Genomic DNA, 25,887 nt, shown 5'->3' with positions numbered 1-25,887 from the left:
CAACTAGCCCTTTCTATCACATGTTCTGTTTATGTAGGTGACTTGTCTCTCCTTCCTGAGAGTGGAAATTGTGTGATTTGTCTTTACATTTCTTGGTAAAGACTTTTATGATAATAAATGTTAAAAAAGGTGAGAAACAGTGGCAAAAGAGGGACATCACCCCTTAGATACCTCCAGGAACCCATGCATTTACAGGCCCTTCGAGGCCCCTGTAATTCCACCCAGTCAGACTCTCCACCTCATGCCATTCATCTTGACAAAGCAGAATTGTCATTTTGGCACCCCTGTTTGTGAGCCCCCATGAAAGGTGAGTTTCAGCTTCTTCTTCATGTCTTTATGATCAACTCAAGCCTCACCTCAATAATCTTTCTCTGTCTGGAGACAGAGCTGGCTTCTCTCACAGCCAAACTCAGAAGATTTGGGTATGTTGCCTACCTCAGTTTCCTCATTTTCCTCGGACTCTCTATCCATTCTAATCCTGCTGCTCCACACTTGAAATGATACAAAAACAAATGGCCTTCTTAGCAACATTCAACTATACTCATTATTCTCTTCTTCCTGAAACATTTCTTTCCCTTAACCACTGTGACACTCTACTAGATTTTCCACTCATGTATCTGTAGACTGATTATTAGTATTCTCAACTTTCTCATTGCCTCTTTCTCATGTTCACATGCTGGAGTTCCCTAGTCCTCAGTCATGGGCCCTCTTCCACCGTACCTTCTCTTCAGACTTTCACCAACCCAACACCGTAATAGCATACACTGCACTGTGTCTGCTCTCAGATCCGTCTCCTGAAGAAAGCCCTGGCTGGGGTTCAAATTTGTATACCCAACAGCCTCATCGCTCCTCAATGTCAACATTTCTGAAATTGACCTTGTGATCTCTCCCATAAAATAGAGTCTCCCTTTAATGGTCCCAGCTGGCAGGAGTGTGCACATGTGCGCTGTATACTTCTCTCTAGAGAAATTAATCATGGTATTAATGAAATAAAAAAAACCATAAATTAGCTATTAAATGTCTGGCTATCTCAACAAAATGTTAGCTCCCTGAATTATGTGTATTGAAAGTTATTTGTTGAATGAATGTGTTAATGAGTAAATTAATGAATGCATGAATGAATAAATCAATGAACTTGGCTAGCAGACCTTTCCAATCCCATTCAGAAATTCAGCTTTCTCATATTAACAGAGAACAGATTGGTGGTTGCCGGAGACAGGGGTTTGGGTTGGTTAACAATACTATGTTGTATATTTGGAAGTTTCTAAATGAATAGATCTCACACACACAGAAAAGTTGTAACTGTGAAGTGATGAATGTGTTAACCTTGTGGTGATGACCATTTTGCAATCTATACATGTATCAAATCATCACACTGCATACTTTAAACTTATATAATGTTGTATATCAATTGTATCTCAATAAAGCTGAAAAAAAGAATTTATGAGTTGTCCAGTAGCTTATAATTAGATTGACACTATCCATAAAGTGCAAACAAACAAATAGGGAAAGATACTTATCCAAAGGAAAATGTTTGGGTACAGAAACTGGAAATCTAGATGCAGACTTTAAGTTACACATTGCTCCCAGAGTCTGCTGGTGCTGGGTTTTTCCCACTGCAGAGTGTTTCGCATGCTTCCGTAGGCAGAGATACAGTGCTTCTGACATGTAACGGGACTGGTCCACACAGCTGTGTCTCCAAACTCTAGATGTGTTGGTTTTGAAGACTCTTGAGAGGGGCTCCATTGTAGGCTAATGTCAGACACTGCCTTTCCCCAACCTGGGACTATCTGTCAGGTGCTACAAAGCTACCGCACAGTTGGTAGCTTCCTACCTGGACCTGGATGTGCATGGGAAAGCCACGCTAGGATCCAAGGTCAGCTGTCACTAGTACTAGGCCAAGGGCAGGTCAGCAAAAGGCATGAGGCTACCTGAGACCTGCTGCCTGCTGCCTGCTGCCTGCTGCCTGCTACCTGTATGGCTCAGCCACTGGAAGAACCTTGGGTGGTATGAGAGTTCGGTGAGGCAGGCAGGGTCTCAGAGAATCACCAGGGTGAGGTGAGTGGTGTCTACCAGGTTAATGCAGATTCAGCCTTGGTGCCAGTGCTGTGCCTGAGGCCACTTAGCAAAAGTCACATTTACACTGAGTCCAGCAGCCACCTACCTGGGTCCTGTGACCTGTTATAATGTATTGGTGTCTCAGGAGTCACAGGGTGGAGCTAGTGGTGTTCTTCAGCTAGTTTAGATTAAGATTTGGGTGTGAAGGTGGAGGTTTCAACACAGGGACAATGGCAGTCATGCCCTCAGACCTCACCCTGAAGCCATGCAACTCAGTTTCTTGCTTTATGTCTCTGGTGCCCCCAGAGCCCAGGGTGAGTGGCTATGAGCAATAGTTTGGGAGCAGGCCATTTAAGAGGATGCTTTGGTTTCTAGCAGGCTTCTGCCTTGCTTGGACAGATGGAATCCTTGCTGATTTTTATAGCTCGATGGTTTGTAGGCTTCTCTTCCTGGCACTGGTGTGGAGGCCCCTGCAGCTGAAATATCCCTCCTGATTTTCAACAACCACATGTAGGTGTGGGGTCAACCTATCACTTCTCTGCCCCTCCTACAAGTCTTGACATTGCTTCTTCTTTATGTTCTTAGTTATAGAACTTCTGTTCAGCTAGTCTTCAAATGGTTCTCCACGTTGATTGTTCTGTAATTTAGTTGTAATTTCGATGTGGTCATGGGAAAAGGTGAGCACAGTGTCCATCTCCTCTGCCATCTTGGCTTAATTTGTTCGTCTTTTAGCCTCTTAGTTGTTATATTGGGTCAGCCAAAAAGTCTGTGTTTTTTCTGTAAAAAAAGACACATTCTTCATTTCACCAGTAACTTTATTGATTTGGATATTTTGGGTATGTTGGCTATCTCCCACTTGGGATAATGTTCATTTTCTCAATTAATGTTTCAATTTGATTGCTATGAACTTCAACTGGTGTACCCAAACATGGAGCATAGTCCAGTGAGAAATCTCCAGCACAAAACTTTGCAAACCACTTCTGATACATTTGATCAGTCATAGCACCTTCTCCATACACTGCACAAATCTTTTTCAGTGTTTCACTTGAATTTTTACGTTTCTTGAAATAATAAAGCAGAATATGCTGAAAATGTTGCATATTTTCCATCTTCGTTATTAAAATAGCTATACAGAAATTCATTGTTGATTTTTTTTAATGTACGTTGATATGACAGCTGTCACAATACAATCTCACAAAATAGTTTCAAATGACATTAAAGACAACTAGGCACTACTGGAACCATCTTATGGGAAAAAAATTTAGTGGACTTTTTGGCCAATATAATAGTTATAACTAGTTTTTCTTAATAATAATCTAACAACAATGACAATAGCTACAATTTATAAGAGACTGCCTGGACATAGTAGGTTCACACTAACTACTGGCTTATAATTATTAGTGATAATGACTATTGGTAACAATGACCATATTGATCTTGTACCGAACTGGGCTTTATATATATGTATGGTCTGTCCAGAAGGTTTCCAGCCTTGTAATAGAAAAATAGAGACATTTATTGAACATACAAGAAATAAGAAACATTGTACATAGGACAATGATGCTTCAGTCCCCTTCAAAGGAGGCACCTTAGGACCTCACACAGTTCTCCCAGTTGCCATCAGACACCCCATCATATTTGCTGAATCTCACTGACAGTCTGCAATCTCTTCCCTTTAAAAGGTGATTTTGGTTTTGGGAAAAGCCAAAAGTAGCAGGGCACCAAATCTTGGCAGTAAAAGGTCTGAGTCACCTGGGTGATTTGATGTTTCACCAAAAAACTCTGCACGAGATGTGATACATGAACAGGCATGTTATCATGATGAAGCTGCCAATCACAAGATGCCCATAGCTATGACCTTCTAAATCATTGAAATAGTTTCTGCAGAGGAATATTCTAGCTTAACACAAAATCTGATGCAGATTCATTGCTCTACTCACTCAGTCATTTTGAATGCCATGGCCATGTAATACACATGCTCACTCAGCAGTGTCTATCACCCCCACTGACTAGTATTGTGAAGTTGTCATTGTTCACACATGCACATTCCAGTCTGCTTTCCTTGGCTAACAGATTACATTGATGTTGCACAAACTGTTCTTATTATATTAACAATGGTTAGATTTTTTCTGGGCAGACTGTGTGTGTGTGTGTGTGTGTGTGTGTGTGTGTATACACATATATATATTACACACATATATACACACGCATATTTAGATTGCTTTGAATTTTTCACTCATAAATAATAGTAATCAGAAATAATCTGAATAAACACCTTTTGGTTCATATTATATTTTTTTATATAAGTTCACAGGAAACAATTAATTTCATCCACATCAATAGTATATGAGGCTTCTAGTATAACCTTGCCAAGCGTGGGTAGTATACTGCATATATTTTTTATTTTACACAGTTTAATCACTTCTATACAATATGAGGCAAGTCATTTTAATTATGAGCCTCAGATTCCTAGCCCATTAGGAATTCCTGTAAAATTAACTAATGGGTATAAAATTCAGAAATTCGGTTACATGTCATAAAGTTTGTGTTGATTCCAAAGTCTGTTGGAGCTCAGTATTTGAGAAGTAGCTCAAACGAGAAAGAACTGTGGTGAAGTAGGGCTCACCCCATTGGGGAGGAAGAGATGCCTGACTGAGAGCATTTCCAAAGTAATGTGGTGGCTGTACAGAATGTCCCAGTATTGGTTGGGCCTGTTGATTACCATTCAGAGAGTGATGAGGGTGACTGATATGATTCAAATCTGTGATTATTGCTGCTGGTGTCTGTCTTGCTAAAATGCATGCAGGGATCTTGGTGTGTGTGTGTGTATGTACTGATGTATCTTAAGCACCTTGGACTGAATCTGACACCCAGGAGGGATTCAATAATAAATGTCTATTGAATGAACAAATAAGCTGAGTGAAGCTGGCTGATGCCTGCCAAAAGGCTGTGTACTCTGATAACCAGCAGACACTCCCAGGATAAGTGTGAATGAGCGGCTACAATTGAGGCGTCTTGCACTTGCCTCTTTCTGGCAACCACTACTATGTCCCAAAGCACAGTCTTTCTTTCTTTTTTATATTTTAATTTTTTAAACATTTTTTATTGTTGTTCAAGTACAGTTTCTGCCTTTTCCCCCACCCCTCCCCACCACGTCAGCCGTTCCCACCTCCCTCCCCTGTTTCCAGCCCCCCCTTGTTATTGCCCATGTGTCCTTTATAATTGTTCCTGTAAACACTTCACCTTTTCCCCCATTATTCCCTCCCTTCTCCCCTCTGGTCATTGTCAGCCTGTTCTCAATTTCAGTGTCTTTGGCTATACTCTGCTTGCTTGTTTGTTTTGTTGATTAGGTTCCTGTTAATGGTGAGATCATATGGTATTTGTCTTTCACTGCCTGGCTTATTTCACTCAGCATAATGCTCTCCACTTCCATCCATACTGTTGCAAAGGATAGGAGCTCCTTCTTTCTTTCTGCTGCATAGAATTCCATTGTGTAAATGTACCACAGTTTTCTGATCCATTCATTTACTGATGGGTCTTTCTGATATGTTAATTAATACCTTCAGCCCAGCAAAGATTCAGTCTCCCCTACTACAATCCCCACTCTTCACAGAAATGTTGCATCTCTCAGTTCCAAACTGCTGTGGGTTGTCTTAATAAGTCAACTCGGAGAGTAGTATTATTTCCAACTTCTTAGGGATAACCCCTTGCTGCTCTTTTGTACTGCCTCCAGCCACCACCTAATGGGAGAGTTGTGAATATATTCTATGAGGTAACATATAATGTACAATACAGAGCTGTTCATCCAGGGAATATGGTGTGGTAGTTAAAAGCTTGGGCACTAGAGGCGAATCCCCACAGTTTACATCTGGGTTTCACAAGTTAATAGTAATTTGTCACCTTGAACAAATTATCTGACTTCACTGTGTTCAGTTTTCTCATCTGTAAAATACAAATAGTATCTACTTTATAGGGTTGACATGTGGATTAAATGAGTTAAAATGTGAATAAATAGAAATAGTAAGTAAATATTGCCTATTTTGATCCTTATTATTACCAGTAATAATAATCCCTTTGAAAATTTGCTATGTGCCAGAAAACAAGTGTTTATTATCTCAGACAATCTTTAAAACAACTCCATGGCTAACTATTCTTGTCATCCCTACCTCATGAATAAGGATATTGAAACTCAGAAAGTTTAGTAATGTCCTAAAAATCATATAGCTAGTGAGTGGCCAAATCTGGTTTTAAATGAAAGTATATCTGAAATATTTTCTCACAGAGAAATTTTTCTTAACAAATTTGAAGTATCTGCACTTTCTTTGACATTATAATTTCTCATATCCAATTTCGAGCCTTTTTAGCCATGCTTGCAACCTTAGAACATTTTTAAGAAACCAACTTTACATGCATGTGAATATTGAAGCACCCACCTGTAACTGAGGGTCTAGTTTCTAAGGCCTCTTACCATCCCTCACAGTGATTTCACTGTGGTCTGGTTCACCAACCTCTGTGTGTCCTCTACTAGGGTTTAGCAAAATCCATCAGTCAACTAAGTAAGTATGATTGAAAATCTACAGAGTGGCAAATGATGAACAAAACAGGCAATTTGCATTCTATGGAATAGGCTTGGTAAGCTTATAAACCTTATAATCTGAAAAAACAAAACCCGGCTTTCCTTGCAAGATCCAAATGTAACCATTTCAGGATTCATTCTCAACAGTATGTTCAAGTGACAGGAGCTCTGACATTGCAGAAGTGTCCTGACACCTGTGGCAGTAGAGTCACATCTATCGTGAGGTAACTGGCTCACTGGGTGCCCTGTGAGTGGCCAACATCCTTCTCATTGCAATTGACAGACTAGAAATTTAAACCCTTTCAGACATCCCTGGCAGGCAAAACAATGAAAACCGAAAAGCAATCTATTTACCAATGTCAACCCAGGCAATGTATTTGTGAGCATGATTTGCTATGCTGTATTTGACAGATTATTTTTTACCTATTGTTGTTCAGCTACAGTTGTCCCACCTTTTTCTCCACTGCCCTCCCCTCCCCTGTCCTCCCCACTCCCACAGTCAGTCCCTCCTATTGTCCGTGCCCATTATTTTATACACTTTAGATTTATCTTACTTGCCTGAAAACATACTATAAAATATTCTGTTACCCTTTTCCAGGTGAATGAGTTGTGTTCATAGACAAGAGATTTATTTTTTATTTTTAATTATATTTTATTGATTATGCTATTACAGTTGTCCTGATTTTTCTCTGTTGTTCCCCTCTACCCAGCACGCCCCACTCTCTCAGGCAATCCCCACACCATTGTTCATGTGTCATATGAGTAAGTGCTTTGGCTACTTCATTTCCTATGCTGTACTTCACATCCCTGTGGCTATTCTGTAACTACTGATTTGTACTTCTTAATCCCCTCACCTCTTCACCCATTCTTCTCCTCCCCCTTCCATCTGGCAACCATCTGGTAACTAATTTCATTTGCTGCTTTTAAGAGTCTCTCCTTATCTTTAACCTTTGGCCTTTTAATTATGATGTGATAGACAAGAGATTTAGATAGTGTACTAACAGCTAGCCTGGCCAGGAATTGACAGAATAGTATAATAATCAGGCATTCCCCAACCTCCCTCCTCCCCATCTGTGGACACCACTGGCATTACTGCCTGAGCTTTACCTACTGTCCCCCACCTCCTCTGACCTCCCCACCCCATGTGTGGAAAATTGTCTTCCACGAAACTGGTCCCTGGTGCAAAAAGGATTGCAGACCTCTTGGTGTATGATGCTTATTTGAGAAGCAGATTAAATATTAACTATGATGGCATAGGTTTGCATAGGATTCAAGTTGATGTTTGAAGATCTTATTTTTCTCTTTAACAGGTTAATTATGTATGGCTTTGTGAAAGCCATGGTGAATGCTGGCCAGTTGAAAAATGGAGATTTCCATTTCACTGACTGTTTGTTTTTTGGTTCACTGATGTCGGCTACAGATCCAGGTAATTGCTCAAACAATATATTTTCCTCTTTTTAAGGACCTAACACTTAAATTGAATGTTCCTCTAAATCATCATCTGAGAGTATGTAGTAATTTCTTATTCCTATTCACTTGTATTTGGCATATCTGTTAGTGATTACAAAAGAAAAAGAGAGAAAATAAAAGAAAAACAGGTGGATATTTTAATAGCTCTCAAAAGATAGATCTGAAAGCAACTTCAGCAGTGGGAAACATTCTTTAAAATTTATTATAGTTTGTTTCTCTAGAATATATAGCCATTTTGAATTATAGTCCTTAATTTTTTCTACCTTCTCTTCTTCCAAAAATGATCTATTGAATTAAATGGTAAAAGTTGTTTACTATGCAATTTTTCAAACATATTAAGAATATGGAGAATTCAAAAAATTTCTACTACCCTTCAGCAATTATCAAATACAGCCAATGTTTTTATTCATACCCACCTACACTTGTTCTTTTTATCACTGTCATCATTAATTTACGCAGCAGTTTGTGCAAATTAAAACCCAAACAAGGACTATACCTTACAAATGATTGATATGACTATGGAGTCTCTTTTAATCTATGTGCTCCCCTTCATCTTCTTTTTGTCTAGTCATTTATTTGTTGGAAAAAATGCAATTTATCTTGTGGTTGAATTGAATATTTGCTCCTGTGTCCCCTGCATTTCTTGTAAATTGATGGTTAAATCTAAAGACAAAATCAGATGTAGTTTGTTTGTTCATTTATTTATGGCAAGAACACTTTATAGGTGGGGCTGAGCAACTCCATGGCATCGTATTGGGAAGCACACAGTGATTAATGACCTGGCCATCAGGTGGATCCACCACACTGTTGAACTGACATTCCAACACAGACCACCAGCACACACCTGCGGTGGAACAAGATGAGTTTATCACATGCTGTAACGAGAGAGGATGCTCTCAGAGGGTGTTAGAAAGAGCTTACTATAGGACTTGCACTTATGTTTGGTGATTTTTAGGGAGGGTTCAAGGAGTTGGACCTTTGCTCTGGATTTGATGCTCTTGGGCAGCAGAAGTAATCGGGCATTGCAGTAATGGTTATCTAGAGGGAAGGAAGCCTGGACTGAGCCCAAAGCCATGATTGGTGACAAAGTAGCAACCACTTAGAGCCAGGACAGGAGGTGGTTTGGACAGTTTTGTGCTTTGGTAGCATTCATCATTTGTGTTTTGGTGTGATTACACAGTATTTTGTTTTTGTCTTGATCCATCATCACTGCTAATGACCTTGTCTGATGTTGTTCTATGAAGTTATGTTCAGCAGGAGAACACCAAGGCCAAGCTGATGATACCAGGCCAGCTTCCCATTGTCAGGGGCAGCTTTCTCTTTCTCTTTTGTAGTATGGCCCTCTCACCAGCAGTATTGGCACCATGTGATGGCTTGTTACAAAGGTAGCATCTGAGACTCAATCCCAGGCCTACTGAAGCAGAATCCAGAATTTAACAATATCCCCAAGTGATTAATATGCACATAAAAGCTTGAGAAGCTCCATATATTTTTTTTTATTTTATTTATTTACTTCTTAAAGAAAGGGCAAAGGAGGGAGAAAAAGAGGGAAAGAAATATCAATGTATAAGAAATACATTGATTGGTTACCTCTTGCATGCCCCCAACTGGGGAACTGGCCCACAACCCAGGCCATGTGCCCTGACTAGAAATCAAACCTGTGACTTTTTGGTTCACTAGTCAGCACTCAATTCACTGAGCCACACCAGCCCGGGTGAGAAGCTCTGTATTTTAAAGTTACTCATTTTAACTAATGGCTTTAGTTCCCATCAGTGGTTACTGCTTATTCGGGTACATATTAAGGCTTATAAACTGGTGATATGCTAAATCTGTTCTACCTTTTGCATTTATTAGCTGGGACTCTCCTATAAAGAAGCCATTTTTGTGGTCAACCATTTGAGTACGCATGATATTTGAACAAAAGAGCAGGATAAATAATTGAGTCCTTCCCTTCATTTACTAATTTTCAAAATAATGAGTTTCCCGAGCACCCTCTAGATATGACCAAGGAAACTGCATTAGGTATTATATCAACACTGGAGTTTTAACATAGTTGATATGCTTTAATCTGTTGCTGTCGTTCTTCTCCGTGGTGATCCCAGCTTCCCATAGCACTGCCACGGCACTGGAGGCCCCTTCAGGTCTCTCCTGTGCCCTTCGGTTGTGACTCCGGTCGTCCTTCGCAGGTTCCTGCTCTGTGCCGGGGCTCCCTGTTGCAGCCTTACCTTGTGTGTCTTCTCCACCCTGACTTAGAGCTAGCCATCTCCCCGAGAAGCATTGTTTTTTTTCTTTTTTTCTAAGTGGGAAGTATGCCAGGGTGGGCAAGAGCAGTTGTGAGTATGCGAAACAGTTTATTCTTGTATTATAATTTATTAATTATTGCATTATTTTTCATACAAGCAACTCTAAACTTACTTTTGCCAACTCTTGTATTTAGACAAATTTGGGCACTAGGGGGTTTCCACTGTAACTGGGCTGGTTATTGTTTGTAGATACTTCTGTTTTGAACAAGAAATAATATTATAAATTCACATTAATAATAATTATTTATAATATAATAATAATATTATAAATTCACATTAATATTTTTAGTTCAAATTTACTTAACTGCCTTGAATTTTGTTTGCATTTTGATTTTTTTCTGCCTAATTTTGTTCTTCTTACTACATTGTTATAATTTCTTACTTGCTTAAATATATATGTTCAAAATTATAATATACTCTTACTAAAACACAATTAAAAACTACTTAAGATTTCACTTTTTAAAAAAAAACTTTTGGGTATATTCCACTAGGGAATAAACAGTCACAAATTACCCTGTTTTAAGAGCTTTTAAAATAATTCCTCCATGTAGTTAAGTCACGTCACTACACAATAATGTTCATCTGTTTCATTTTGCTTTTACATTTTGTTTTAAAATTAAATTAAATATCTACAAAACCCCCAAATAAAAAACATAGGAAAAAAGAACAACAAGAAAAATCTAGTTTCTATCCTGTCCCCTCCACCTTAATTTTTCAATGATTTTGGCTGGATTGTAGTTTACCCTTCTAATTTCAAACCTAAGCAAATACAGAAACATGTATGCACTCTGTTCTACTTCTTCACTTTACTGTTCTTAAATTTGAAGTATTTTGGAGAATGCTCCATAGCAGTATACAAAGGTAAAGACCTTTCTCCTTCTCTTTTACAGCTGCAGACTACCCCATAGTTCCTTCAACCAGTCATCTGTTGATGGACGTTTAGGTTCCTTCTTGACTTTTGTGATTATGAATGTTGTTGCAATTAATAGCTTTTCACATTCGCCAGTGTTTCTTTGAAATAGATTTCTGAACAGATTAAGGGTAAATGCATATGTAATTTTCCCGGATGTCAAATTCTCTTCACAAAGTCTGTATCACTTTGCCGGCACACCGACATTTGGATCACCCTTTGGCGTGACTGAGTACTCCTCTCGTCATGAGTGATGCTGGACATTTGTTCCTATGCTGAGGGGACATGTTTATGGGATGCCTTTTCTCAATGGGGCTGTGGTTCTTTTACTGTTCAAGTTTTAGAAGCTCCTAATATATGAGGGATAGTAACCCTTTGTCTGTAATGTAAATTACAAATATTTTTCCCAGTTTTTGTCTGTTTTATTTTGCTTATATTATAGAGGACAGAAAAACTTCAACATATGAAATTGAAGTAGGCCTCAGATTTGGAGCCTCTGGTGTAGAGTAGAGAATCAGAGCCCCCTTGCGAGTGCAGGGACAGACTGCTCCGTCTCCAGGGCTGGGGTTGGCCAGGCCACTGAGTCATCGCTGGACGATTTTACACCCTGCTCTCACAGCCCAGAGAAGTGCAGGAGTCCCTTGGGAGTCATGAGGAACATGGACTCAGGAGAAAATATTTTCAAACACATCAGTGATTTCTAGTTAGTCATGGTTCTTTTCTGCATGGATGGCATTTTGCATGGTCAGGTCCCACTGCAGGTCACTTTTGTATAAGTCTGCATGCTAGAAGCATTGCACCTATTGTCTCCTGCTCCCAAGGCTCTAAAGGCCAAGTCTGTTGTGTTCTATTGTGTGAGGCAGCCGCTCCACACTCAGCTGTGTTCAAGCTTGTTCCTTCTTTAGCTGCTGATATCCTTCATTAGAGGTTATGTTTACTTGACATGGAAATTGATTGAAATAGAAAAAAAATTATAGCTCGGTAAGATGGTTATTTATCTACATTCTGTCAAACAGCTGAACTTAAACAGAATTTTTTAAAGTACAGAATGGACTCGCAGCCATAAAGAGAATCCTGGGAGCCAAGTCCAATTTCCAAGTCTGGCACAGACCAGTAGTGAACCTCTGGGCACCACTTAGCCTCTCTAGATTTTATGAGTTCTTGGAAGTGGAAGATATTTGATCTCGACTCTTCCAACCCCTTCATTTTACAGATGAAGAAACTGACTTTTCAACCCAGAGCCTTTCAGCCGGACATTCTGGGGTTCTAACCCCAACTCAGCAAATATTAAGAGATGATCTCACACAGCAGAGACCCACACATGGATGAACGTACTTAGCTCTCTCCATTTGCAGGGAGCTAACTGCTATATTGAAACACACTGAACCTACTCCCTGCTACATTGCTGCAATTTAAGATCTTCGACAATCTTAAAACACCTAGTTAACCTTATCCCACAATTACTCACTTATTGCCTAAATTATTGTGACTCACTAATTTATAAAAGAGAACCTATGCTCTTGAGGTCTGCTTTTTCTGGCTGTTCTTTAAATTGATTCTTTTTTCCCATTTAGTCTTAGCTAATCTTAGGTAGGTGTTTTTAAGTATTTGTATTTTTTTTCTTTTACAGATACACATTTAGACTTAAGCACAATGCTTCCTGCACGTTTCAGGCTCTCCTCAGCCAATTTTCAGTTTAGCTCCCGTTGGGATGGTTGACTATTACTTGATTGATTTAATATCCTTCTCTTTTTTTGCTGATGAAAATCTTGCTAATGAGGTAAAGGCCGTCAGCAGCAGTTAGTGGGGAGCAGAGAGCTGAATGCCGAGCCCCCAAGGATACCCTGTGTGATAAATGGGAGGGGGGAGGTGAGGAGAGCTTAGAGGGTTTGATCGATGAGCCAGCTCATCTTCAGGTGTGTTTAGACAAGGGAAGATAGGAGCATGAGGGACTGGAGGAAAAAGATCAACAAAATGACAATGCAGTAAAAGCCTAACTACTGGAAACAGATGCTTTAGTTAATACCCCTCATCTTACAAGTGGCCCAAGGCCCTGAGGGAGCCCTCTGACTTCAGGCTAACCCCCTCTCTGTCATCGTGGACTCGGATTCCGGTTTGAGAAATTTGGACCAAGGTAATGATTTATACTAGTAAGTCTGAAATGCCCCTTTTGATGGGATAGATGAGATAAAGAGAGAGGTCTTTCAGGTGTGTAAAGATAATTGGGAATCCCAGGGTAGTCATGTCTGTTCCTTAAACATGCCAGTCCTGTTGCTACCCCGGGGCATTCACAGCTCTTGTTCCCCCTCCCTCGCCTTCCTCAGGTCTTTGGTCAAACGTCATCTCAAAGAGACCTTCCCTAATCATGCTATCCAAAATGGCACCCCACCTCCCACTGCACAGTCACCCCCATATCACAGTGCTTCTCATCCCCTTTCCTCATTCTTTGTCCCTATGAAGGAAAAGCTTTTATTTATGTTTTTACTTTTCTGCCCTCCCCCATCTGTTCACTCTTATATTTCTAGTATTTAGAACAGTAGATTATCAATAAATATTGTTACATTTGTAAATTAATAGATTTGTGGAAGAAACTGCCAGAGCAAAGCATGGCGCATGAAAGGGGGTCTCTTTTCAACTCTGAAATGTGAAGCAGCGGAGTACCCTCATGACCCTCAGTGATAAGGAGTCTCAGGGCCCCAGGAGGGCAGCGACTCTAGATGAGAGCAGAACTCTCCGCACGTAGCTGAACTCCCAGCACAGGGCCCAGTGGCAGTGCTGGATCTTGTCCTCTGAAAAAGGTATATTCAGCTACAAGAAATGTACCTTTCTTCTTATTTGTGCAGCCAATATTTCTTTCTTCTTGTTCACCAGGTGGACAGTGGCTTAATGTCATCCAGAGGGTGCCAAGCCATGGATTATAGACTCGCAGAAGCAGTTATAGTATGTAGTATGACTTTTCAAAATTTTTTGGTTTGAGGATGTCCAAAATAGGAGCTTCCTTCTGGAAAAGGAAGCACTCAGCACACTACATTAAGTACTAATCACCCAGAAGATCCTATAGACTCGTCGTGGTAGTTACAGAACTGGCATTTCCTCCAGGGTGTCCAGGAAGCTACTTACTCGAGCACACGTGGGCTGTGCATTTTCTCACTTCATCTATTTCCCTGTTTCCTGTTTGGATTAAAATGTCTTCATTTTATATGATGCAGCTGCATTAAGGTTCAAATACAGCTGTACTGTTTGAACTCCAGAAGTGTTAGTTCATTATTTAAAACTAGAAAATACGCCTTGATTCACAGACTCATCCTATTTTCTATCAAGAAAATTAGTACAGGTTGTCCTGATTTCAGTAACCCGAAACAGGGCTCCCTGCAGTGTCGCCCCGTCCAACACAGCGATTACGAGTCACATGTGGCTGCTTTAAATGCGGGTAGGCCAGAGCAGTGGGCTATAAGTATGAAAGACACCCTAGACCAAGGACTTAATATGAAAAAAATATATGTCTTATTGGTAATTTTATATTGATTACATTTTGAAGTTACACTATTTATTTAATGTTGAGTTAAATAAAATTTACTATTAAAAATTCTACTTTTTTTACTTTTTTAAATGTGGTTACTAGAAAAATTTAAATTATATATGTGGCTTTTATTATATTTTTTTGGTAATGCTGCTATAGAGCAATAAAGATATGAAAGTGCTATAAGACAAAAATATGATCCTTTTTTCCCAGCTTTACTGAGATGTTATTGTTGTACAGCACAGGGACATTTAAGGTGTGCAGTGTGATGATTTGACATACCTACATGTTGTGAAATGATTACCATAATAAGGTTAGTTAACACATCTATTCTGCACATAATTGTCTCTCTTTAATGTGTTGAAAAATGCAGGTACAAGGTCTACTCTCTTAACGACTTCCAAGTCTGTAGTAGAGTATTGTTAACTGTGTTTACCAAGCTGCGTGCTGGATCCCCAGGACTTACTTGTCTTACAGCTGGAAGTTTATGACCATTGACCGACATCTCCCCGCTTCCCCCACACCCAGTCCCTGGCAACCATCCTTCTGCTATTTACTTCTATGAGTTAGCCTTTTGTAGTTTTCACACAAAAATACTATCCTTAATGGAAACATCACAACTTAAAACTGAGACAAGTTAAGCACAGATACAATGCACTGCACAGGTAATGACGTCTGGTGAAATATAGGCACTTCATTTTGCAATATTAAACAATGTCTGAAATTTTCTTTCTGAAGCCTCTTTCCGCAGTCTTATATTTTTGCTCCAACACCTAATTACCCATAAACTAATTTATACCCATGTTTCAGAAGCAAAGAGAAACAAGAGTAAATATCTAAGTGACTTAAATATCATGCATGTGCCAGTTAAAACTCTAACTACTGCAGCCTCTGACTTGAGAGAAGCAGATTCAATAAACTTCCATCCAAGTGTCTCAGTTGTGTGGTTTGCCATAGTAGAACACAAATAACAAGTTCTTAAAACCTGGCAATTGTAGAGCTGGGTTTTTTTTAAATGCACATTACTATTTTGTTTTGTATAGCTTGTTAGAAATCTGAGAAAGTTGACACTTATTTTATGTTAGCCCTGTTTCAAAGGATGTTGATGCATTTAATAACCCTAAATTTGGTGGATTCAATATCAGAAATAAACATTTACCTAAAAGTAATAAAGACAGACTTGTGTAGTCAGTTGGGATAATACAGTTCACATTTTTTTCATTAAGTTTAGAGTTTAAAAATCTAGTTGATATAAATTATTAGTTTAATTCTCTAATTAAACAAATCAAAGTATACATAGTGCTAAATAGGATTTATTTCTTTATAATTATTAGCATTAAATACTATTTAATGACTATATCTATGAAAGCATTTGTAGGTGTCTCAAGAATACAAAGGGCCCGTTGAATTTTGCAAAGTGCATAGTAAATATTTATTGAATAAGTAGAATAGTCATTGAATATTGGGTGGGAACAGTGTCCATGGTGTGGGATAAGCTTGTGTTTAAATCCTCATTCTTCCTGACCCACTTGAGCCTTAGTTTCTTGATCTCTAAAATTAGGTTAATAAGATTTATTTTGGAGTTTCTTTATAAGGGTTAAATGAGATACTATATTATTCTTTTTAATTGTTATATTGTTATTTTCTGTTGTTCTAAGATGAGGCTGCTATTTTACCACCAGCAAGTGAAGCATGTGCATTTTTGCTTGTTTTCCTGGAATAGGAGTGGATTCCCTGAATTTACGTACTTGCTTAGTGGAATGCTCTTGCCTTGTTTGAGTTGGAAATGTAATATATGCAATGTAGTAATTTTGCTTTGGATAAAACACAAATACACTTATTTATTTATTTATTGTATTTATTTTCATTGGAAGATTTTGTAAAAGCAAATGTCAGACATTGCCTTTTTATTTCTATGTATTTTTGTATACATCTTTATAATTATGGACATTATTCTTATGTAACCATAAAGCCATTATCAAGCCAGCCACACTTTACACAATTCATTGGTATCATCTAATACTCATTCCACATTCAGATTTCTGTGTTTTTGCCTTTTTTTAAATGAGGTTCAGACATGACAAATAGTTGTTATGTCTGCTTTAGTGCAGAGCAGTGTTCCCTTCCATCTTTTCTGTCTGTGCTCTTGACTTGTTGAGGAAGTGTGATCAGTTCTACTTTATCTGTTTGTTTACCTGTGGTACTATTTCACTGTTCCTGCAGCCTCATAGTTCTATGGTGCCTCTTGTTGCAAAAAGTCTTGATTAGGTTCAGGTTCACCTCTTTATGCAAAAATATTGTATGTAGGATGATTTCTAGATCGAGTTGTGTCATGTGTATCATGTGCCTCAGAAGTCATATGTTCTCTGCGTGTTGACTTTCAGTGATGCTAAGTGTGATCAGTGGTTCAGGCAGTGACAGCCTGGTTCCTCCTTGTGAATTTCCCCATGAAACATTGATGCTTATTGTCTGAACCTATTAGTTTTATTAAGATGGACAAAATGGAACACATACATGTAAAAAAATGAAACTGGATCACTCTCTTATACCATATACAAAATAAACTCAAAATGGATTAAAAACCTAAATATAAATCCTTAAACCATAAAACACCTAGAATAAAGCATAGGTAATAAACTATTTGACATCAGCATTAGTAGTATCCTTTTGGATATGTGCCCTTGAGCCAAGGGAAACAAAAGCAAAAATACACAAATGGGACTTCATAAACTAAAAAGCTCTGCCCAACAAAAGAAGCTACTCAACCAAATGAAAAAGACAACCTATTGAATAGGGGAAGACATTCAAGGTGATATATCTGATAAGAGGTTGCTATCCAAAAAACATTAAGGGACTTACACAAAGCTAAAACAAAGAAAGAAACAATTGGATCAAAAAATGGGAAGAGAACATGAAAAGACATTTCTCCAAAGAGGACATACAGATGGCCAACAGATATGTGAAAAGATGCTCAACACTACTAATCACTGAAGAAACTCAAATTAAAATCACCATGAGATACCACTACCATCAAAAAGGGAACAAATACTGCTGGCAAAAAGATGTGCAGAAAAGGGAATCCTTGTGAATTGTTGCTGGGAATGCAGACTGGTGCAGCCATTATGCAAAACAGTATGGAGGTTCTTCAAAAAAATGAAAATAGAACTACCATATAACTCAGTGGTTCCATTTCTGGGTATTTATCTGAAAAAATTGAGAACATTATAGAAAAAATACATACACCCTTATATTCATGCAGCATTATTTATAATAGCCAAGATATTAAAGCAATCTAGGTGTATATCAGTACGTGAATGAATAAAGATGTAATATATATGTATATATGCACATGTGTATATGCATATGTATATGTGTATACATATATGCATACACACATAAATATATATGGACTATTATTTACCAATAAAAAAAGAAATCCTGCTATTTGAGGCAAGATGGATGGACCTAAAGGATATTATGCTAAGTGAGATAACTCGGACAAAGAAAGACAAATATTACATGATTTCATTTAGGTGTATTGGGCATTTTACAAAATCAAGACAAATGAACAAACAAAACAAAAGAAAAAACTGCCTCAGAGAAACAAAGATCAAGTGATGGAGTGATATTTTTGCACAGTGACAAATGGTTACTAGACCTAGTGTGAGGATCGCATCAGGAGATTTAAATGTTGAGTCACTCTTTTGTACACTTGAAACAAATATAATGTTGCTTTATTTTATGCTTTATTTTAAAAAGTAGCATTCCTTTGATATTTGCCCAAGACTTTTTTCTTCAAGTAGTTTAGGACAAAAATTAAGCAGAAGACGTCTTTTAAAAAATGATTAACAAATGGTGATTTTTTTTCTAATTGTATTATTTTTTCCAAATTATTAGATAGAATTATTTTTGCAATAAAAATATATATTATTATTTTAAAACACTTCTTATATCATCTAAAAAGAATATTTAGATGTTATCTGGATACTTGGTCAAATAAAGAAGCTATAAACAAATTTGTATTTTATTTATTTACTTAAAATTTTAATCCTCACCTGAGGATATGTTCATTGATTTAGAGAGATTGGAACAGAGAGAGAGGAGCAGAGAGAGAGAGAGAGAGACATTGATGTGAAAGGCAAACATCAGTCAGTTGCCTCCTGTATGCACCCTAACCATGGATGGAACCAGTAACCCAGTTATGTGCTGTGACTTGGAATCGAACCCACAACCTTCTAGTGCAGGGCACAACACTCCAACTAGCTGAACCACCAGTCTAAGGCAACAAATTTCTATTTTAAACATAACTTCAATTGTTTCATCACACCTGAAATATTAACAATATTTTTTTTGTGATAGGCAAAATAATAGTCCTCCAAAGGTGTCACATTCTAATATGCAGAACCTGTGAATATGTTCCCTTACATTTCAATAAGGGCTTTGCAAATAAGGGTAAGTTAAGGACCTTGCAGTGTGGGTATTCCTCTGTATTATCTGGGGGGCGCTCAATCTCAGTCCCGCTCAACACGGGACCTAAAAGTTGAGAACCTTTTTGGGCTGTGATCGAGGAAAGATGTGACTATGAACAAAAGCCGCAGAGAGTTGCTGACTTGATGGTGGGAAGTGACCTTGAACCAGGCTTTGTGGATGCTGTTCCACAAGCCAGAAAGGACAAGGAAACCGATTCTCTCCTAGAGCCTCCAGAAAGGAATTCAGCCCTGTGGTAACCTTGACTTTATCCCAGAGAGACTCATATCAGACCTCTGACTCACAAAATGATAAGGTGATAACTGGTGCATTGTTTGATCCACTTAGTTTGTGCTAATCTGTTATACCAACAAGAGGAAATGAGTATAATTTTAAACATTATCAAATATAGTTAGATTTAAATCATCTCATAAAAATTTTTATAGCTGCTTTATTTGACCAAGAGCCAGATGATGTCTTGTATATTGCTCTTAAATAATAGAAGGAGTGATTTAAAATAATAAACTTGTATGATTTTTTTTTTTGCAAAAAGGGACTTGGAGGACTTTGAATCATCTAAGCTAATATCTTTATTTTATGCTCCCCCTCAAAAAAGCCATCTGAGGTTCAGAGCTTAATGAATGAATCAGGTGATTTAACCTGGCTTCCTTGCCCGCTGCCATCTGATTTTCAGATAGGTGCCCATGTACCACTAAGCGCAGGTGCAGCCTGCACCTGCAATCCCCAGGGAAATCACAGGCACTGAGCTCTCCCTGCCATGAGTAGCATGAGGAAGCACCTACACACCAGCTTCAGAGATGTGTGTAAATGGAGACCAGAATGCTATGAATCCTCGCTAAATGTTTGGGTCATAGAAATCTGCGGATCCCGGTGATGGGTGGGTTGACCTGCTTGACCTTCTGGGCTGCTGCTCCTGTACCACCTGCTGCACCCCACTGTGGTAAACAGCAATCCAAAACAGCCTGCCTTCTTTCTGCAGTGTTCTCATGGTTTTTGTGGGTGTGTGGGAGCTCTCTTCGATAGTTCCAATTCTTTTTTTCTGCCTACACTTTCTGTTATGGTTTTGGGGATGAAGCCAGTAGCCTATGTCAGCTCACCATCTTGCTGATGGAAAGAATGCCACTTTTCCCCAAATTAACATAAAAAATTAATGAAATGTCCACGAAAGCCTAACACTTTTAAAAAGATGGAGCGAGATAAAATTACCTTAAGGTTTATAAAGTAGAATACAAGCATGAGGGGAACTGCTTAATCAGATATAAAAATATACTATTAAACCATTAGAAACAAATCAATGAAGTATTGACCTAGGACTAATGAAACCAGTGAAAAGAACAGAGGAACCAGAAACAGAATCCGGTATAAATGAGAGTTTGACAGAGGTGGTATTTCAGTTCGTGGGGAGAGGGATGCTTTATTTAACAAATGGTGCTTGCACAATTGCCTGGATATCCATTTAGAAGATGATAAAATTGTAAATGTATCTAATATATGCATATATATATATAAATATATATGAATTAAAATGTAAAGGAATGAAAAGTAAAATAACTCTGGCTAAAGATATGGAAATTTTTCTTTTTTAACAAAAAATAGAAAACCAGAATCTATAAAAAACTAGTATATTTGACTATATAAAAATAACATTTTTAAATAAGAAGAGATATCATGGTCAACAAACAGACAACACATTGGGGGGAAGCATGTAAATATAGTAGACAGACTATTCATATCTTTCTAATATACAAAGAACACTAAAAAAACAGCCTGGCAATAAATAACAGAAGAATAGACAAAGACTCTGAAGAGGTAATTCCTAGGACAGCAAATCTGCGTGGATTACAAATGTGAAAAGTTGTTCAAACTTAGCAGAAACATAAAAATGTAAAATAAAGTAACAACATACCATTTTACCCCTAGTAGTTTGGCAGCAATTTTAACACCAAGTAATAGCCACTGCTGGCAGGGAGTCAGGGAAAGTGGACTCTTACACATTTTTAGTGGAAATTTAAGTCATTAACAGAACTTTGGAAAGCAATTTGGCAACAGCTATTAGAATTTAAAATACATCGCCCTTTTGGACCCAAGGATCTGACTCCTGACAGGCTGTTCCACACAAGTGAAAATATCGGTTATTAAGATTTTGTGGGCTGGGATGGCCAGAATATTTATTGCAACATTTTTTAAGTGAAGGGGAGAAAAAGAACAAGAAAATGAGCAAGTGAATCCTATCAATAAGGGAGCTGTTGGATAGGTTGTAGGGCATCTCCGTGTATCATATAGCCATTGAGGAGAATAAATTAGTGTGTTGTTGGCTATGTAAAGCAAGTTGCAGAAAAGTATAAAATATGATTCAAAAGTTGTAAAACTGGACACTGCCATGTACTTAGGCATAGATAACTAACCCCCATGCGTGTGTTTGTGTGTGCATATGTGTGTACAAAGCAGGACTCAAGGAGCATAACCTTAGAAACTGCTGTTTTCTCCCACTGCTCCTTGAGAAGTACTCAGTGGGGCTACTCCTTTTCCATTTGCTGGAATAAAATCTTGGTCTTTAAGTTAGTTGCAAATCATCGTCTCAATTAAGCAGCAGATGTGTCCAATCCCATGTAATATTATAAGTTTCCAACTTAATTTAAGACACTGTCCCTGCCTCTCTTAGCCCCTTGGGAACAGGCTGCCTGCCTTGGGGAGAGCAGGTGTGGGTGGGGTCTTCTGTCTCTCTCATGGGACTCATATACCCTTTGCTAGATATGGCTTCTGACTCCTACAAGGTGGAAGCAGAGATGAAATGAAGAGATTTTTTTCATTTGATTGATAATAAGCCACCATCAGAGAAGCAGAACAGCCACAGCCCATTAGATTTCTCAGGTGAGAGTTCAACAGGATCTCACTGCTTTACCCGGAGTTCAGGTGTCACCTCTCAGGCTGTCTGATGGTGGAGGTGATATCCTTTGCCATATGCTTGAGATGAGGATCAAACACCTCCCTCCCCTCCCCATCCCATCTGGGAGTGTGAAATTCACAACTCACAAGTAGCAAGAAAGACTTCCTTAATAAATGTTAACCTCCAGGCTAGAGTCCACAGACGCTTTCACCTTCTTAGTGCAAGTGAGAGGTTTAAGGGGGTCATATAACTGGGCTTTGAAGAAGTACTTTAAAACTGTGCTTCTCACCATGGGGAATGCTACTTTTTCTTTGTTCCTGTTTAAACTTCTGCTTTAACATCTGTTACATGTGTGTTCATGGCTATTATACAGAGAATTTTAATATAAAGAGATTTTAGTGGGACGTATTTACTTGAGCCTCAGAAACAGTACTGAGCTTATGTCACCCTCTATAATTCATCACCTTCACTCAGAAATGCAGATACTTCATTTATCAATTCTTATATGCTTCAGGTCTCTGGACAAGGATCATTAGCATCAAATGGACACTGGTTAGAATCCCAGTTTTGGACCCCAACCCAAACCTACTGAATCACAGTCTCTAGTGGAAAACTCCCAAGACTGTAAAGTTGGGTTACTTGGGAGGAGAGAAGACATGTGTTCAGGAAATGAAAGCATAGGGAAAAGAGAGACATGCTAATAAAAAGGGGGTGGGGAGGAATGCTGTTTAAAACAAAGCAAACACGCTTCCAGTCAAGACAGTGGCATAGGTAAACAGGGGACTCTCATCCTCCTATAACCACATCAAAATTATAACAAAGCTACAGAAAAACCGTCATTCAGGACCACCTGAAATCTGGCTGAACAGAATTCCTACAACTAAGGAGATAAAGAAGAAGGCACATCGAGACTGGTAGAAGGGATGGAGATATGTAATGGGTTGGTCTCATACCCATATGGTACATATAGTACATAAAAATCAGAAGGGCTATTTTGGCTGTTGAGGAACCCCTGAGGAGCAAGGGGTCTCAGCCCCACATCAGGCGCCCCAGCCTCAGGGTTCCAGTGCCAGGAAAGAAATTCCCATTACTTCTGGCTGTAAAAACCAGTGGGGATTAAGGCTGAGGAAGCTGGAGGACTTATGGAGTCCTAGGCAGTTCCTTATAAAGGACCCACACATGGACTCACTCCTTCTGTGCTCCAGCATGGGGGCAGCAGCATCAAAGTCACCAGGGTCGTACAGAGGGGAATTGAACTGTCCAGGGTGGGTATCAGGGTGGGACAGCTTTCTACCAGACAGAAGTGCTGGCAGAAGCCATTGTTTGTTTTCTGAACTCTCTCCTGACAAAGCCAGCAGGAGTGCACCATATCTGCATTTCCATCAACCTAACTCACACTGTTCACCATACCCTGGTGATTCTCTGAAGCCCCATCCCACCCAACTTTTGAGCCCACCTAAGGGACTTCTAGAGGCTTCTCCATACAAATGGCCTGTCTTGGCTCATACTTCAGACTTGTGTAAAGTATCTCAGAAAAGATAAAGAAGGAGCATCTGGCCTGAGCATGTCCTGTACCTCTTACTAAGTGGCTCCAGGACCAGCACTAGCAACATCTGGCCTTGGTTCACAGCTTGGCCTCTGGTGGCCTCCAAGCCCAGCATAAGAAGTAAGCATCTGCAGATCACTTTGTAACTCATATCAGGTGACCTCCGAGCAGAAAACAGTCAGTGGATGACCTTGGCCTGTACCTGCCAGGAGTCCCCAGAGCCAGCACATCCATTGGACAGCTTCAGACTACACTGAAGCACCATCCAACCACATCCACAACTGACACACACAAGGGGTGAACTCAGCAGACACCAGAGCCCCAATAAAGTAAGTCCTACTCTCTGTGGAATAGGACTTTGCACAGCTGGTCCTTCATAGTGATTGCAGCCAGTCCCTGCAACTGATTGGCCTGGATCTAAATCCCTCCAATTGATGTGCCAATAGCAATCAAGGCTCAACTACAATAAAAGGATGGACAATAAGAGGATGTATATGGGGTGGGGGATGTCAAACCTGGAGTGCACAGTTTGGGTAATTGAGAAAGCTGTGTCACTGGGCCCTATAGGACAGCTACTACATTAGGACATTCTACCAAACACAGAGACATAGCAGCTCTACCTAATACATATAAACAATCACAGGGAGGCTGCCCAAATGAGAAGACAAAGAAACATGTCCCAAAAGAAAGAACAGAACAAAGCTCTAGAAGAAGAACGAAAGAAAATGGAGACAAGCACTCTACTAGATGCAGAGTTCAACACACTCATTATAAAGATGCTCAATTAGCTTACGGGAGGAGTAGATGAACTTAGTGAGAACTTCAAAAAAAGAGATAGGAAACATTAAAATGGAACTAGTAGACATAAAAAATAATCAGTTGTAAATGAATAATACATTAACTGAAATTAAGAATAGATTACAGGGAATCAACAGTGAAGTGGATGAGATAGAGGTTAAAATCAGAAATTTGAAAGATAAGGAAGCAAAAAACACCCAATCATAACAGCAAAAAGTAAAAAGAATCCAAAATATGACAATAGTAAAAGGGGCCTCTGGAACAGCTTTACTCATGGGGGTGCCAGAAAGACAAGAGAGAGAGTAAGGAATTTAAAACCTATGTTGAAAAAATAGTGACGGAAATTTTCCCTAACATGGCGAAGGAAATAGACATACAAGTCCAGGAAGCACAGAGAGTCCCAAATAAGATAAACCCAAGAGATCCACACCAAGGCACATTATAATTAAAGTGCAAAAATAGTTAAAGACAAAGAGAGAATCTGAAAAGCAGCAAGAGAAAAGCAGGTAGTTACCTACAACGGAGCTCTTGTAAGACTGTGCACTGATTTCTCTACAGAAACTTTGTAAGCCAGAAAGAATTGGCAAGAAATATTCAAAGTGATGAAAAACAAGGACATACCACCAAGATTACTTTATACAGCAAAGCTATAATTCAGAATGAAGGGAGAGATAAAGAGCTTCCCAGAGAAGAAAAAGCTAAAGGAGTTAATCAATAACAAACTAGTATTACATGAAATGTTAAAGGGTCTTCTTTAGGAAGAAGAAGAAATGGATAAAAAAATATGAGCAATAAAATGGCAATAAGTACGTATATATCAACAACTGAATCTTAAAAATAAAATAAACATACAAGCAGAATCGAAACAGATTCACTGATACAGAGAACATTTTGATGGTTGCCATGCGGGAGCAGGGTTGGGGGGATGTGTGGAAAAGGTGAAGGGATTAAGAAGTAAAGATTGGTAGTTAAGGAGATATAAATTACACCATAGGGAACATAGTCAATATTATTCTTTTTAATAAAGGATCATCAATTATATTCTTTTCTTTAAAGATTTTATTTATTTATTTATTTATTTATTTAAGAGAGGGAAGGGAGGGTGAAAGAGAGAGAGAGAGAGAAACATCAGTGTGCGGTTGCTGGGGACCATGGTCTGCAACCCAGGTATGTGGCCTAATTGGGAGTCGAACCTGCCACACTTTGGTTTGCAGTCCATGCTCAATCCACTGAGCTATGCCAGCCAGGGCTAATATTATTCTAATAACTATGTATGATGTCAGATGGGTACAAGATTTATCCTTAGGGTGATCACTGAATAAGTTATATAA

At 38.8% G+C, this 25,887-nt stretch overlaps 1 protein-coding gene across 2 annotated transcripts in view; it reads left to right on the top strand.

Moving 5' to 3' along the window:
- SLC9A9 (solute carrier family 9 member A9) overlaps positions 1 to 25,887 on the top strand; it is a 540,019-nt gene that overhangs the window by 135,102 nt on the left and 379,030 nt on the right. For both annotated transcript variants that reach the window (XM_028505205.2, XM_036017879.1), the window contains one exon: positions 7,945 to 8,060. In XM_028505205.2, the coding sequence (XP_028361006.1) occupies positions 7,945 to 8,060 (116 nt within the window). The remainder of the gene's footprint in view (positions 1 to 7,944; positions 8,061 to 25,887) is intronic.

Source organism: Phyllostomus discolor, chromosome 2 (assembly GCF_004126475.2).
Source record: "Phyllostomus discolor isolate MPI-MPIP mPhyDis1 chromosome 2, mPhyDis1.pri.v3, whole genome shotgun sequence".
Lineage (NCBI taxonomy): Eukaryota > Metazoa > Chordata > Mammalia > Chiroptera > Phyllostomidae > Phyllostomus > Phyllostomus discolor.
The sequence above is the reverse complement of the archived record's forward strand: the minus strand, read 5'-3'. Positions and strand labels throughout refer to the sequence as shown.